The sequence below is a fragment of the Gallinula chloropus genome (assembly GCF_964237585.1).
Source record: "Gallinula chloropus genome assembly, chromosome: 20".
Taxonomy (NCBI): Eukaryota; Metazoa; Chordata; class Aves; order Gruiformes; family Rallidae; genus Gallinula; species Gallinula chloropus.
In genome coordinates, this window is record NC_140105.1 from 1,497,402 (window position 1) to 1,512,941 (window position 15,540).

Below are 15,540 nucleotides of genomic sequence, written 5' to 3' on the forward strand. Positions count from 1 at the left end.
CTGAAGGTTTTGGATTTGCTTCTGCTGAGCTCCAGGAGAGTGAATCATGCAGTCTCAGCACCCATCATCTGACACCCTGGATTTTAAAAGGTACCTGTTCATGCTGTGTGGGGTAGGCCTGTTCAATCAAGTATATCACATTGCTTGCTTATTCCTTCTTTTCAGTCCTGTAGTGGTCTCAGTGTTAGTTATCTTATACTTTCTTTGGTATTTCATAACACTATTAACTACATTTGACAACACTGTTTGCTGTCCTACTGTGTTGTTTTGGTGGGGGGGGGGGAGGAGTTATGGAGATCGGTAAGTGAGGAGCAGTTCTTCCTTCTGTTCTATGGGCTGTCTCACATGGAGTGTGTTACCATTGTCTGAGTCAGAGATCACTTTCAAAACCTGTTTTAATTTTCTAACACTGGCTTGTGTGGGAAAAACAGATGCTACACCTAAGCCCTCCATCCTAAATGCACTGCTGAGTGACTGTCAATACCTGGAGACTCCTCCACTCACTGGCCACTTCCCTTTCAAATCAGACCTTCCCTTGGCTGAGTGCATGCCCTGTGCTGCCTGGTCATCCATCTCTTCCCTGTTAGACAGCTGGGTCCATGTCCTAGACAACCCAACAACCTAAAAGAGCTCAACTGAGAAGACTAATTTTGTCATTTTCCACTGGGAAGGCAAAGATTTTCATTTTGATACCATGGAAATCACCTCTAGCACTCTGTTCATGAGCTGTATTTCAAGGGTTGATATATTGTTCCTACAGGAGCCTGAGCTAATATGGGTTTCTGGTTTTCTATTTTCAGGAAAAACACCTTGGTTTTAGTAAAAATGAGCTGTAGATTTTGGTATACTGTTCTTTTCGAAGTATGTCTTTATAAACCTTGCAGCATCATGTGAAGATGATAAATGCTTCTACCTGTGTTGTATAGTTTGAAGTGTTGTAGCACCATGTACAAAACAAGCTACCTTGGATGGATCAGAAAGTCACCCAGAAATATGTCAGCATAATCCATAAATCCTGAATCCAAGTTCTCTAAGTGCTTTAACTGATCGAGATTCCATCCTTAGTTCTCTTGTCAAATTATTTATAGTAGATATAGCCACATAGTTGGTAATATATAAAGAATTTCTAATTATATCTAGCCAAATCAAATGACAATTATGTCTTTAGGTAAGTTTGCCAAACAATGCTTTGCCAAAGAAGGTTGGCCAAGAATGCTTTGACCGAAGAAAGAGGAAGAATCCTGGGCATCTGCATATCTCAGTCTATAAAATCTCCTTGGGACTCTTTTGCCCTGCTCACACTGAATGGTTCAAGGTAAGTGTAGGGGTTCTGCAAGATTTCAGAGGCTGAGTGATTGCTTTTTATATTGAATGTAGCACTGAATTCTGATTGCTTCTGATAACCAGAAAGGGGGGCTTGCTTCTGATAGCTGAAATTTTCTATCTGTTTTTCATTACATCTGTTTATTTAAAATGTAAAATTTATCTCTGGAATAGTAGAGAACTTAAAGTTGCCAACTTTTAATACAATAGTGACTGACTTAGATCTTCTGATGTTATTAACACCCTAAGTTATTAACAGTTAGTCCAGTTATCCTGAGATAATCCATTCATATTCTTAACCCTTACAGAAAAGATTGGACTGAACCTGGTAAGACATATACAGTGTGAAAGAAAGTAAATTCACTTTCCACACATCGTGGGCCATGAAAGGACTCCATGGAGATTCATCACTGATAATTGAGGGCAGCAGAGCAGAGAGATTTGCTTTAAGTTTATATCTTCAGTATAGCAGTAGTGAAATGGCAGAACACTTGCCAGTATGAAAATACTGCAAAATATTGACTAATATTAAAAATTCTGTTCACATTTTGGAGAGTATAAATTCTTTAGAATGCTGTCTCATTCTCAAGTGCTGTATAAGTATGTAGGTGTTCAAATCAAAACCAGCTTTCAAAAGATTATACTGAAAATGATGTAATAGTTTAAATACTGCGAGATAAAAAATGTAAGAGATTTCACCACTGGAACAAAACAATATTGCCTAACTGATGGAAAGGGTCTGTTTCCCCCCTTAGAGTCTTCTGCTGACCTGTCTTCAGCAAAGTGCCGACATGACTTCTCCAGATGCTGAGTTAGCTGTCTTTGGGGAGGCAGCTCCCTACCTCCGGAAGTCAGAGAAGGAGAGAATCGAGGCCCAGAACAAGCCTTTCGATGCCAAGACTTCAGTCTTTGTGGTGCATCCCAAAGAATCCTTTGTGAAAGGGTCAATCCAGAGTAGGGAATCAGGGAAGGTCACTGTCCAGACTGAAGCTGGAGAGGTGAGGGAAAACCAAGGTTTAAAACTGTATGTAATTCCCACTCTGAGCCCTTAGCTGATTACTGATACGCAGTCTCTCTTCTTTGGCAGACCCTGACGGTGAAGGAAGATCAAATCTTCGCCATGAACCCTCCCAAGTATGATAAAATCGAGGACATGGCCATGATGACCCACCTCCACGAGCCCGCTGTGCTGTACAACCTCAAAGAGCGTTACGCAGCATGGATGATCTACGTAAGTGCCAGCAGCAGTCTGCCCAGAGGAAGGCAGCCAGCAGGAGCTGCTCTGCCAGGCTAAGTGGAAGCCAACGTGCTGTCTCCCTTCCTCGCAGACCTACTCGGGGCTCTTCTGTGTCACTGTCAACCCCTACAAGTGGCTGCCGGTGTACAACCCAGAGGTGGTGTTGGCCTACCGAGGCAAGAAGCGCCAGGAGGCCCCTCCACACATCTTCTCCATCTCTGACAACGCCTATCAGTTCATGTTAAATGGTAAGTTGCTTGATAACTCTTCAAATGATATTCTGGGAGTGTTGTAGAGGGAAGTCTAGAAATTAAGCTTTGTAATTATGTACTAAAAAGTCCGATGTAAAGCAGAATTAGCAATGCTAGAGAACTGTTGGTGGTCTATTTTAACAAAGAGCGTGGAATCAAACATTACTAACATAATGTTCATACCAGAAAGTAAGTAAGAATCACTATAAATTAAAGTTTCCAAATTCAAGCAAGTGTGCTTTCATAGCTTTTTACTGCCTTTAGAACCCCAAATTGTAAAGGATTGTCAGATGAAGGAGACAGAGCCTAAAAGGCAAGATATACAATGGAAACGGGAAGACTGATAGAAGGGTTAGCTAATAAATGGCTCCTCAAAAATCAGATATCAGACCTAAAATGAATAATAATACAGAATTTTTTTATCAGTGCTCTTTAGGGCAGAAGAAAATAAAATTACGCTTAGGAATTATTTGTGGAAATAAGACAACAAAATGAGCAATTGTTCCATGATATCAAATTCTATTAAAAAGTAGAACATTGACATCTAATGCAGTCAGTTCTGTGTTTCTCATGTTTAATATTTTAACAGTTAAATATTTTTAAATGAACAAAGAGAATCACAATTTACTTGGATAGTAGGTCCAGGATTTTATCAGTTTCTTCCTGTCTTTCACAGATCGTGAAAACCAGTCGATCCTCATCACGTACGTACACCCCCTGTTTGGGTCCCTGAGGGGCTGCCCAGTGCCAGGTGGCCTCCTGGGTGACCACCTGCTCTCTGCTTCTCTCTTTTATCTGACAGTGGAGAATCCGGTGCAGGGAAGACTGTGAACACCAAGCGTGTCATCCAGTACTTTGCAACAATTGCAGCCAGTGGGGAGAAGAAGAAAGAGGAGCCAGGCAAAATGCAGGTAAATCAATAGGTTCTGGCTTGAATCAGTGCTTTTCCCTGTTCCTTTCCTTTTGGAAAAGATACCAGCAACAGTTATCATCCCCCAGGGAACTCTTGAGGATCAAATCATCAGCGCCAACCCACTGCTGGAGGCCTTTGGAAACGCCAAGACCGTGAGGAATGACAACTCCTCACGCTTTGTAAGTTGTTGATCAGAAAATTATAGGTGAAAAAGCCTTTCACAAGTGTCACAATTGGGTGCTTATATTTGTTGAACTAATATTTCTAGAGGAGGATCATTTAAATGTATATAGATTTCTATATAACTTAATATATATGTAAATACACATATATATACACACAGACACAGAGTTCTTGGTATGGGCAAAATCCATTCTTGTTATAACAGTAGTGATGGGCTAGTGTTATTCTCACATAAGGAGATACATTTAGGAAGAAATTCTTCCTTTTCCCCTTAACAGGGCAAATTCATCAGAATCCACTTTGGTGCCACAGGCAAACTGGCTTCTGCTGACATTGAAACATGTAAGAGACCCTCCTGGCCTGATCACATTCCTTCTAACCCTCCCCAGTTCCTGTGCTAACTCTGTTCCACCTTCCTTGCCAGATCTGCTGGAAAAGTCCAGAGTCACTTTCCAGCTGAAGGCAGAAAGAAGCTACCACATATTTTATCAGGTCACCTCCAACAAGAAGCCGGAGCTAATTGGTAGGAAGCATCCTTATTTCTTTTTGAGGATGATTGCTGAGGAACAGTTCCCTCTGCTACCTGGTCAGCAAAACTAATTTCCTCTTGCTTTCAGACATGCTCCTCATTACCACCAACCCTTATGATTTCCACTTTGTGAGTCAAGGTGAAGTCACTGTTCCCAGCATTGATGACCAGGAAGAGCTGATGGCTACAGATGTAAGGACCACAAAGAAATATTTTTAATGAGATTGTTAAGGGTGCTAGGCAAGGTTTTTACTACACTGTTTTGATTGCAGAGTGCCATTGACATCCTGGGCTTCACTGCTGATGAGAAGACAGCCATCTACAAGCTGACAGGGGCTGTCATGCACTATGGGAACTTGAAGTTCAAGCAGAAACAACGAGAGGAGCAGGCAGAGCCAGATGGCACAGAAGGTACCAGCAAATTCAGCACCTGACTTGTACAAAGAACAGTAAAGGAAATTGCTGTATTGCCAAGGCTTTTGGGAACTTCCAGATTAGGCCATTCCTGTTCTGGCTTTTAAAGGCAGCCATCATTACCTTCCAGAGTTTACTTTCCTTCCCAGACCTTCTGTGTGTGACCAGACCAATGCTTTTCCATTTCCAGAACATGAACAGCTACCAAAATACTACCCAACTTCTAGCCATCGTTCAAAGAGAGAAGCTCCACTCTCACCCTCTCTCTTCCCCTCCCTCTGTAGTGGCTGACAAGGCTGCCTACCTGATGGGTCTGAACTCAGCTGAGTTGCTGAAAGCCCTGTGCTATCCCCGAGTCAAGGTTGGGAATGAATACGTGACCAAAGGTCAAACTGTGGAACAGGTATATCCAATACAGTTTGAAAATGACTTGAAAGAGAATGTGAGCATTCTTCTTTGTCTCTAGGAGGTAACTCCATTCCTTTCTTCTTTTCTTTAGGTGAACAATGCAGTTGGTGCCCTGGCAAAAGCTGTCTATGAGAGGATGTTCTTATGGATGGTTGTTCGTATCAACCAGCAGCTGGATACAAAGCAGCCCAGACAGTACTTTATTGGTGTCCTGGACATTGCTGGCTTTGAGATCTTTGATGTAAGAAATGGGGATTTTTCAAGAGCTTCATGTTTAGGGGCAGTGGGTTTTAGGAAAATTCCAAGCCTTCTTTCACAAAGAGTAATTTTTTTAAATGAAGAATATGATGATCAAGTGATCTCACTGTTAAAGAGACTGGCCTTTTCTTCTGTAAGTTAAAAGGAAAGAAACTACAACTAAAACCGAAGAATATAATCTTAGTTCAAAGAAAAGACAAAAAGGAAGAAATCTTTGACACAATTTTATGTGCCAAAATTGGGGAAAAATATGGAAAGATATTAGAAATGTTCATGCTGTTGTTGGAACTTATTGAAAGGATTAAGAAATGCTCGTGCTGATGTTGAAAGTACCCCAAAAGATTCCATAGCAGTTAGTGGAAATATTGAGAGCAACTCTCTTAAGAACAGAAAAATATTTGAGTAGCAAGGAGCGTTGTTGTGGTGGCTGAACCTGAGAAACATTGCACCTTTTTTAACATTTGGCAGTTCAACAGCTTTGAGCAGCTGTGCATCAACTTCACCAATGAGAAACTGCAACAGTTCTTCAACCACCACATGTTCGTGCTGGAGCAGGAGGAGTACAAGAAGGAGGGAATTGAATGGACATTCATTGACTTTGGGATGGACCTGGCTGCCTGCATCGAGCTCATTGAGAAGGTATCATTCCTTTTCATGTCCCTTAACGTTGGATTTTGGTAGTTATTGAGGAATATATACAGGATTTGGTTTTGTCTAAATTAAAAATACACATTTCAGCTATTAAAACTAACTTCTGTTAATTTTCTGTGACAATTTGTGACAGAAGCAACATTATCTTCTCTATTTCATAGTTTTGTGTCCTGAATCTCAAATGTTTCCAACAAAGGAGTCTGTTTCTCCATCTTTTTGTTGTAATATGATTCAGCCAAAACAATATCATTTTTCTATGTCACACTGTGTTTAGTGAGATTTGTGTCACTATTGTTCTCCAGCCCATGGGCATCTTCTCCATCCTGGAAGAGGAGTGCATGTTCCCCAAGGCAACTGACACCTCTTTCAAGAACAAGCTCTATGACCAGCATCTGGGCAAGTCCAGCAACTTCCAGAAGCCCAAGCCTACCAAAGGGAAGGCTGAGGCCCACTTCTCCCTGATACACTATGCTGGGACAGTGGACTACAACATCACTGGCTGGCTGGAGAAGAACAAGGACCCCCTGAATGAAACTGTCATTGGGTTGTACCAGAAGTCATCTGTGAAGACACTGGCTTTGCTCTTTGCCAACTATGGTGGAGCAGATTCAGGTCAGCTCTGTGAAAGATGTGTTTTCATTGTGGGACAATGGTGACAGGAAATCAAGCAGGAACGCCCAAATATTTAAAAATTGTTTCCTGTTCTGTAGTCCCAGGTTCTACAATCATGACACACATCAGTATTTTAATATTGTTTTCCTTTAATTTACAGAGAGTTCTGGGAAGAAGGGTGGCAAGAAGAAGGGTTCTTCTTTCCAGACTGTCTCAGCTCTTTTCCGGGTATGTACCAGTTTCCTCACTCTTCTTCCCTGAAAAGTATGAAATGATAAAAGTGGTGTTATAACTTCTATAGCAAGAAATTATACTTCCTTTTGTACAGTAACTTTTTTGCTGTCTAGTTAAAACCTGACCAGTTATTAACTCCTTTCCATGGGTGATAAACACCCAGCTGCAGAGATGCAGATCTTTGGTTTGTTGGTCTCAGCTTTACCTTGTAATCCCACAGGAGAATTTAAACAAGCTGATGACCAATCTACGCAGCACTCACCCCCACTTTGTACGCTGCATCATCCCTAATGAAACCAAAACACCTGGTAAGAATATACACTAGGAGGAAAGCTTGAGCCACAGGAGCTCTTCTCCTAATTATCAGAAAGCAGAGTAATCACTCCTGGTGGTGTTTGTTAGGTGCCATGGAGCATGAGTTAGTGCTGCATCAGCTACGCTGTAACGGTGTGCTGGAAGGGATCAGGATTTGCAGGAAGGGATTCCCCAGCAGAGTCCTGTATGCTGACTTCAAGCAGAGGTGAGAGTGCTCCAACTTCCTCCCCATTCTTTCCCAGTTCCACACCTTTTGTCTTTTAAATTACAGCATTATGGTATTTATTACACAGTTAGTGTGGACACTCTCTCATCAAATCACATTATAGTAGTCTACTACTGCAAAACCATGAGGTCTATTTGGCGAAGAATTGTGTGGGGTTCAATTGCATTGGTGGTTTCAGGAGAGTGGGTTTCATGTTCTGATTTCTCCTACAGATACAGAGTGCTTAATGTAAGTGCTATTCCAGAAGGTCAGTTCATGGATAGTAAGAAGGCTTCAGAGAAGCTCCTTGCGTCCATTGATGTGGACCACACCCAGTACAGATTTGGTCACACCAAGGTAGAAACAAGTCCCATGTTCAAACACTGTGTGCTTCACTAACACACTACCTGAGTCTGATGTGCTACCATGTTCCCTTTCTTAAGGTGTTCTTCAAAGCTGGGCTGATAGGTGTGCTGGAGGAGATGAGAGACGAGAAACTGGCAGAGATCATGACCATGACACAGGCCAGGTGCAGGGGCTTCCTGATGAGAGTGGAGTATCGGAAAATGGTGGAGAGGAGGTAGACATTTCTAACTCCTGTATCATGTTCCCATGGTACTTGGCTAAATGAGTCACTACCCACACAGTATGCTACAGCCACGTGAATTTTTCTTCAGGGACTCAATCTACTGCATCCAGTACAACGTTCGTGCATTCATGAATGTCAAGCACTGGCCCTGGATGAAGCTGTTCTTCAAGATCAAGCCCTTGCTGAAGAGTGCAGAGTCTGAGAAGGAGATGGCCAACATGAAACAAGAGTTTGAGAAAACCAAGGAGGAGCTTGCAAAGTCTGAGGCAAAGAGGAAGGAGCTGGAGGAGAAAATGGTGGCTTTATTGCAGGAGAAAAATGACCTGCAGCTCCAAGTGCAGGCTGTGAGTATCATCATTCGTCTGTGATAAAAGAATGCTAGTTAGCCAGAATTGTTCTTACCTCAAATCAAAAGCACTAAGTCAGCTGATTGTTGAGTAAAAGTGAGCTTTCAGGGGCATGGTGAGTTTCATGGCAGTCCCACATGAGACTGTCTGAGGACACAGCTGTGTGACACTAGCCAATGTAATCCAGAGTAGACAGCTCTGAACTTGAAGGGAAGTACAGGGAATAAAGGCTCCAAGTACCTGCTCCTGATGAAACTAGTCAGTCGTTGAAGTCTCCATGGTTCTGTCACGCTTGTGGGTGCATGAAGTATGCTCACAGAAACCCTCTATGTGAGGCTTTTCTGGAAGACACAAAATAATTGGAATCCATGTTGAACAGATTTTGCAGTAGACACCTGGCAAGGTCTTCCAGTTGCTGGTGTGGAAGGTCAGGTTCACACCCCACTTGAACATGTGCCTGCTCAGGGATACAAAAGAGAAAGTGGAGAGACTTTAAAACATTTTAAGCCACAAAGACCTGTTTCTCCCTGCCAGGAAGCTGACAGCTTGGCCGATGCTGAGGAGAGATGTGACCAGCTCATCAAAAACAAAATCCAGCTGGAAGCCAAAATTAAGGAGGTGACTGAAAGGGCTGAGGATGAGGAGGAACTTAACGCTGAGCTGACAGCCAAGAAGAGAAAACTGGAGGATGAATGTTCAGAGCTGAAGAAAGATATCGATGACCTCGAGTTAACTCTGGCCAAAGTGGAGAAGGAGAAACACGCCACCGAGAACAAGGTACAATGCAGAACCTGTGTTTGTGCTCCAGAGGTCTGTGTACTGTAACGTGACTTGTGGATCGACTTCCCTTATTTACACTTGCTCCTTTCTTCTCAAAGGTGAAAAACCTGACAGAGGAGATGGCAGCTCTGGACGAGACCATCGCCAAGCTGACCAAAGAGAAGAAAGCTCTCCAAGAGGCCCATCAGCAGACGCTGGATGACCTGCAGGCAGAAGAGGACAAAGTCAATACGCTGACCAAAGCTAAAACCAAGCTGGAGCAGCAAGTGGACGATGTAAGTGCACAGGCAGAGAGCAGGAACAGCACAGGGCTGGAGTTGGACCTGGCTGGCCGAGCACTGGGGGTCTTGTTCTGTTTAGCTGGAAGGGTCCCTGGAGCAAGAGAAGAAACTGCGCATGGACCTTGAGCGAGCAAAGAGGAAACTCGAAGGGGACCTGAAGCTGGCTCAAGACAGCATAATGGATCTGGAGAATGATAAGCAGCAGCTGGATGAGAAACTGAAGAAGTAAGTGTGGCTGTGGGGCAGGCGAGTGCTGGGCTGGTGGGCTTGTCTTTTCCCTGTGAGCTCTGACACGGTTTGCTCTGCCCAAAGGAAAGACTTTGAAATCAGCCAGATCCAGAGCAAAATCGAGGATGAGCAAGCAATGGGCATGCAATCACAGAAGAAGATCAAGGAGCTGCAGGCAAGTCTCTGTGCCTTCTACTCTTGCCCCCAGTCTCAGGCCAGGCAGGAGGAGGGCAGGGGTGTGAAGGGTCCCTGCTGTTCCCCAGGCTCGGATTGAGGAACTGGAGGAGGAAATTGAGGCAGAGCGAACCTCTCGGGCAAAAGCAGAGAAGCATCGTACTGACCTCTCCAGGGAGCTGGAGGAGATCAGCGAGCGCCTGGAAGAAGCAGGAGGAGCTACAGCAGCTCAGGTGGAGATGAACAAGAAGCGTGAGGCCGAGTTCCAGAAGATGCGCCGTGACCTGGAAGAGGCCACGCTGCAGCACGAAGCCACGGCTGCCGCCCTGCGCAAGAAGCACGCGGACAGCACGGCTGAGCTTGGGGAGCAGATCGACAACCTGCAGCGAGTGAAGCAGAAGCTGGAGAAGGAGAAGAGTGAGCTGAAGATGGAGATTGACGACCTGGCCAGTAACATGGAGTCTGTCTCCAAAGCCAAGGTACAGAACTGCGGTAGATCATGGTCACAAGACAGAGGTACACGCCGGCTCTATCTGACAGCCACATTCTCCTGAAAACAATTCTCCTCCTCTGCTGCTCGCATGAGGCAGAGTCCCTGTGTTCACCACCTTTCCTTCCTTGTCTTTGCTGCCCAGGCAAATCTGGAGAAGATGTGCCGCACTCTGGAGGACCAGCTGAGTGAGATTAAAACTAAGGAAGAGCAGAATCAGCGCATGATCAATGACCTCAATACTCAAAGAGCTCGCCTGCAGACAGAATCAGGTGAGGCATCCTTATTCCAGAGGTGCAACAGGAGGGTCTGTGTGCCATGAGCACAACTCTCCAAGTCCCTCCTGACTACGTGGGTTTAGAGGCAGAAACTGTCCTCATATGCAAAGCGTAGTTACCTTTTCTCCCTCTACCCTTCCCAGGTGAATACTCACGCCAGGTGGAGGAAAAGGATGCTCTGATTTCTCAGCTGTCTAGGGGCAAGCAAGGATTTACCCAGCAGATTGAGGAACTCAAGAGGCATCTAGAGGAAGAAATAAAGGTCTGGAAGTACCCTACTGTCCACAATCTACATCACCCCTAAAAGCATCAGGAGAACCCTTTCTAGTCACAGATTGGATAGATATTCTTTCCCCAAACACAAGTAGTACTGGAGGCAACACCGCTAATGCACACCCCCTAATTCATAACATGAAGAGGAAAGGAAGGGTAATGATTTTGATGCTGGAGACAGTCATTGACAGGCTTTCATGAGATTGTGACAATACTCTCTGTCCTCAGAGCACTAACACATCGAGGTCCTCCCAAGCATACTGATGAAGTCTTCATCAGCTCCCAGCTTTGCATCTGTCCAATGAAATTTTCATTGTGCTGTCAATGTCACTGTCAAGAGGTGTGACGTTCATGTTCCCAATCCCAATGTCAACACAGGCCAAGAACGCCCTGGCCCACGCCCTGCAGTCTGCTCGGCACGACTGTGACTTGCTCCGGGAGCAATATGAGGAGGAGCAGGAAGCCAAAGGGGAGATGCAGCGTGCCCTGTCCAAGGCCAACAGTGAAGTGGCCCAGTGGAGAACCAAATATGAGACAGATGCCATTCAGCGCACAGAGGAGCTGGAGGAGGCCAAGTATGTGGTCAATGCTGGCAAGACTGTAAGAGATTAAGAATAGGAACTTAAGCAGATGATTGTGGTATTTTCAGTGTTTTTGTTTGGGGAGGGTTGGAAGAAGGATAGAAAATACACACTGTAATGTATGTGGAACAGTACAGAATTGCCTGTACCCCTAAGCTGTGCTTATCCCCTCCCAGGAAGAAGCTGGCACAGCGCCTGCAGGATGCAGAGGAGCACGTGGAAGCCGTCAATGCCAAGTGTGCCTCCCTGGAAAAGACAAAGCAGAGGCTGCAGAATGAAGTGGAGGACCTGATGATTGATGTGGAGCGAACAAATGCTGCCTGTGCCGTTCTGGATAAGAAGCAGAAGAACTTTGACAAGGTCTTCAGGGCTGCAGCCTTGGGGTTCCTGGGCAGAGCGTGGCCTCCGCATTGCCACATCCATGCTCACGCCCCATTTCTCTTCAGATCCTGGCAGAGTGGAAGCAGAAGTATGAGGAAACGCAGGCTGAGCTGGAAGCCTCCCAGAAGGAGTCTCGCTCTCTCAGCACGGAGCTCTTTAAGATGAAGAATGCCTACGAGGAGTCCTTGGACCACCTGGAGACGCTGAAGCGAGAGAACAAGAACTTGCAGCGTAAGTCCCTGGCCCTCTGCTCCTGGCAGGGCTTTCTCGCTCCCCAGCAGCCCCCAGCGCTCCAGAGGGCTCTGTGCCTGCAGGTGGGCAGAGGGGCCTGTGCCCTTGTTGTGACAGGGCCCTCCCCATTCAGCTCTGTGCCTGACTGGGCCTTTGATCTTGGTTCCCACAGAGGAGATTTCTGACCTGACGGAGCAGATTGCCGAGGGAGGAAAGGCGATTCATGAGCTGGAGAAAGTCAAGAAGCAGATTGAGCAGGAGAAGTCTGAACTCCAGGCCTCACTGGAGGAAGCTGAGGTACTTACAGTGCTAGTAAATGTTGTCCAGACTGGAAGTGTGGAAATAGTTACTACAGAGATGTCTAGGGAAAGCAAGCCTAGATTTCATGGTTACTAAGAAAGGCAGCAGTTTTGTAAGTCATTGTTCCTGCTGACTTGTCCAGGCCTCCCTAGAACATGAAGAGGGGAAGATCCTGCGCCTCCAGCTTGAGCTCAACCAGGTGAAGTCTGAGATTGACAGGAAGGTCGCAGAGAAAGATGAGGAGATCGACCAGCTGAAGAGGAACCACCTCAGAATTGTGGAGTCCATGCAGAGCACCCTGGATGCTGAGATCAGGAGCAGGAATGAAGCCCTGAGGCTGAAGAAGAAGATGGAAGGAGACCTCAATGAAATGGAGATCCAGCTGAGCCATGCCAACCGTGTGGCTGCAGAGGCACAAAAGAACTTGAGGAACACGCAGGGAGTGCTCAAGGTCTGCTCAGCAAAGCTACAGACAGAGAAAAGCCACCCCTGCCTTTTTTGGCACCCAGGCACACTCTGCTGACTTGCAGTTTCTCATTGCTCCAGTGCCGGGTCATCTTACAAGTTCCCTTTCTTCTCTTAAAGGACACGCAGATACACTTGGATGATGCTCTCAGGTCTCAAGAGGATCTTAAGGAGCAGGTGGCCATGGTGGAGCGCAGAGCAAACCTGTTGCAGGCTGAAGTTGAGGAGCTCCGGGCAGCCCTGGAGCAGACGGAGCGGTCGAGGAAACTGGCTGAGCAGGAGCTGCTGGATGCCACTGAGCGGGTGCAGCTCCTCCATACTCAGGTCAGGCATGCTGCTGGAAATGAGTCCCATCAATCCCAGATAACACAGAATGACCTTGCTATGTCCAGTCTCACCAGCACCCCCTTATGTCTGGTTAGGTGGTATCGCTTTAAGGGGAACTCTTGCATTAAAGACTTTCATAAACAACACTGGCACTGGCACTTTCAACTCTTTATATGGAGGCATTGAGTCTAAAAGTACAAATCATGTTTTTCCTGTTGCACAGAACACCAGCTTGATCAACACCAAGAAGAAGCTGGAAACAGACATCATGCAAATTCAGGGTGAAATGGAAGATATGGTCCAGGAAGCCCGCAATGCTGAGGAGAAGGCCAAGAAGGCCATCACAGACGTGAGTTGGGGGCTCTTCTCACTGTTTAAGATTGTTTCGACAAAAGTACTTATCTCCAGCCCCAAAACTGCTTTGCCCTTTTTCTTTCCTCAGGCAGCCATGATGGCTGAAGAGCTGAAGAAGGAGCAGGACACCAGCGCCCACCTGGAGAGGATGAGGAAGAACCTGGACCAGACGGTGAAGGACCTGCAGCACCGTCTGGACGAGGCCGAGCAGTTGGCACTGAAGGGAGGCAAGAAGCAAATCCAGAAGCTGGAGGCCAGAGTGAGTAGGGCTGGTGTCTGTGCAGGAGGGTGAACACGTCCCGTGAGTAGCCACCAGGCAGGGAAGCTCCAACACTGGGCTTCTCATTGCAGGTGCGGGAGCTGGAAGGGGAGGTTGATGCTGAGCAGAAGCGCAGCGCTGAAGCCGTGAAGGGTGTGCGCAAGTACGAGAGGAGGGTGAAGGAGCTGACCTACCAGGTGAGGCAGGAGGCCTCCTCGGGCTCACACAGTTTTCTCCCAGCCAGTCAAATCTTTCCCTCAACATCTGCAAGGGGAATTGTCAGTGTCACGTGTTGGGAAACCAGGAATTCATTCTCTTTCCTGCTTCCCAACCACTCTAGTCTGAGGAAGACAGGAAGAATATCCTGAGGCTCCAGGACCTGGTGGACAAGCTGCAAATGAAGGTGAAATCCTACAAGAGGCAAGCTGAGGAGGCTGTAAGTATCACTCAAAGAATGGGCACAAGCCACCTGCCATCAGGGCAGTAAGCTCACTGAGATGACTACGAAGACCTGGAGATGGGCATGAAAGAACCTCCCAAGGCACAACAGTCTTGGCCATGTCGTTTTACTGTCATATCATTAGAACTTGCTGAGTTGCAGTCAGGGATGAGCTGAGGAATGTTAGGCAGCCTTTTTTATACAGAGGACAGCCACATCTACTGACTGATAAGTTCATGAATCCCTGCTGGTGATCAATATCAGAAGGCTACATGGCCTTTCTCAGCCTAGTAAGTCAGGCTGATGGTTGGGTGATAAGTAGTGGGAGCATCAGTGCTCGAATGACAAATCCAAATGACAAAATAGCTCCTCAAGAATGACACAGTACGGGTAGAGCTTGTCACAGCGGATCCTGAAGAAGGGATGATGAGGAGATCTGTGTGAAGTTTACATGTAAGCAGTGTGGCTGGGGGATGGAGGTTTGTACCTTCCCCCAGGGAAGAGCCGCATCCCCACAAGGTTGAGGCAGAGGAGGAATAAGACCCCTGCCCCAGGCTCCTCACCACTGCCTCCCTCTGCCCTGACAGGAGGAGCTGTCCAATGTCAACCTGTCCAAGTTCCGCAAGATCCAGCACGAGCTGGAGGAAGCTGAGGAGCGGGCTGACATTGCTGAGTCCCAGGTCAACAAGCTGCGAGTGAAAAGCCGGGAGTTTCACAGCAAGAAGATAGAAGAGGAAGAGTGAGGATGTCATGAGGCAGCCAAGTGACCTGAGGGATGCACAAAGTGTGAACCTCTTGGTCGCTTTCTTCTGCAATGTGTCTTTGTGACCCTGTCAATGTCTAGAGAATAAAGACTGTAGATTCCTTTGCATATGAACAATAAGGACTAGTTTTCATTTCTTTCCATTTTTACTTGTTAGGTCTGCATTGTCAGTATTATTCAGGCACAGTTCTGGTTTATAAGCTTTGTGCATGTGTCATTGGTGTATGCCAAAATTCAAAGGTCTTGTCTTACCTGGGTTCCAACACCTTCCACCTGTGCAGCATGGAAGGTGTGAGCTGTTCCTCTTGATGGTCACTGTCCAAGGCAGATATCTGTGGATGGCTAATTACCAACGTGGTTTATGGTTTTTTTTTCCATGAAATGCAAGGAGGCCTTATATTTGAATCAGCATAGAAGCCTTTGAAAGGATAAATGAGCATGTGGACAGGGAGATCCAAGTGATATAA

General features: G+C 46.1%; 1 protein-coding gene across 1 annotated transcript; it reads left to right on the forward strand.

The window, feature by feature from the left end:
• Positions 1 to 2,443: 2,443 nt before the first annotated feature.
• Positions 2,444 to 15,182, forward strand: LOC311199297 (myosin heavy chain, skeletal muscle, adult-like; the record flags this gene model as incomplete). The annotated part of the gene is made up of 37 exons (XM_084273370.1): positions 2,444 to 2,554; positions 2,652 to 2,808; positions 3,488 to 3,515; positions 3,614 to 3,722; positions 3,811 to 3,903; positions 4,186 to 4,249; positions 4,332 to 4,430; positions 4,525 to 4,628; positions 4,709 to 4,847; positions 5,135 to 5,253; positions 5,350 to 5,499; positions 5,985 to 6,155; positions 6,470 to 6,779; positions 6,940 to 7,007; positions 7,234 to 7,321; positions 7,416 to 7,533; positions 7,767 to 7,890; positions 7,977 to 8,113; positions 8,211 to 8,466; positions 9,004 to 9,246; positions 9,348 to 9,524; positions 9,610 to 9,755; positions 9,843 to 9,933; positions 10,022 to 10,411; positions 10,568 to 10,694; positions 10,844 to 10,962; positions 11,352 to 11,548; positions 11,731 to 11,914; positions 12,001 to 12,166; positions 12,339 to 12,463; positions 12,609 to 12,917; positions 13,052 to 13,255; positions 13,482 to 13,607; positions 13,701 to 13,871; positions 13,964 to 14,068; positions 14,212 to 14,307; positions 14,898 to 15,182. The coding sequence occupies 37 exons, from the start codon at positions 2,444 to 2,446 to the stop codon at positions 15,051 to 15,053; spliced, it is 5,577 nt and encodes a 1,858-aa protein (XP_084129496.1). The 3' UTR covers positions 15,054 to 15,182.
• Between the last annotated feature and the right edge of the window lie 358 nt (positions 15,183 to 15,540).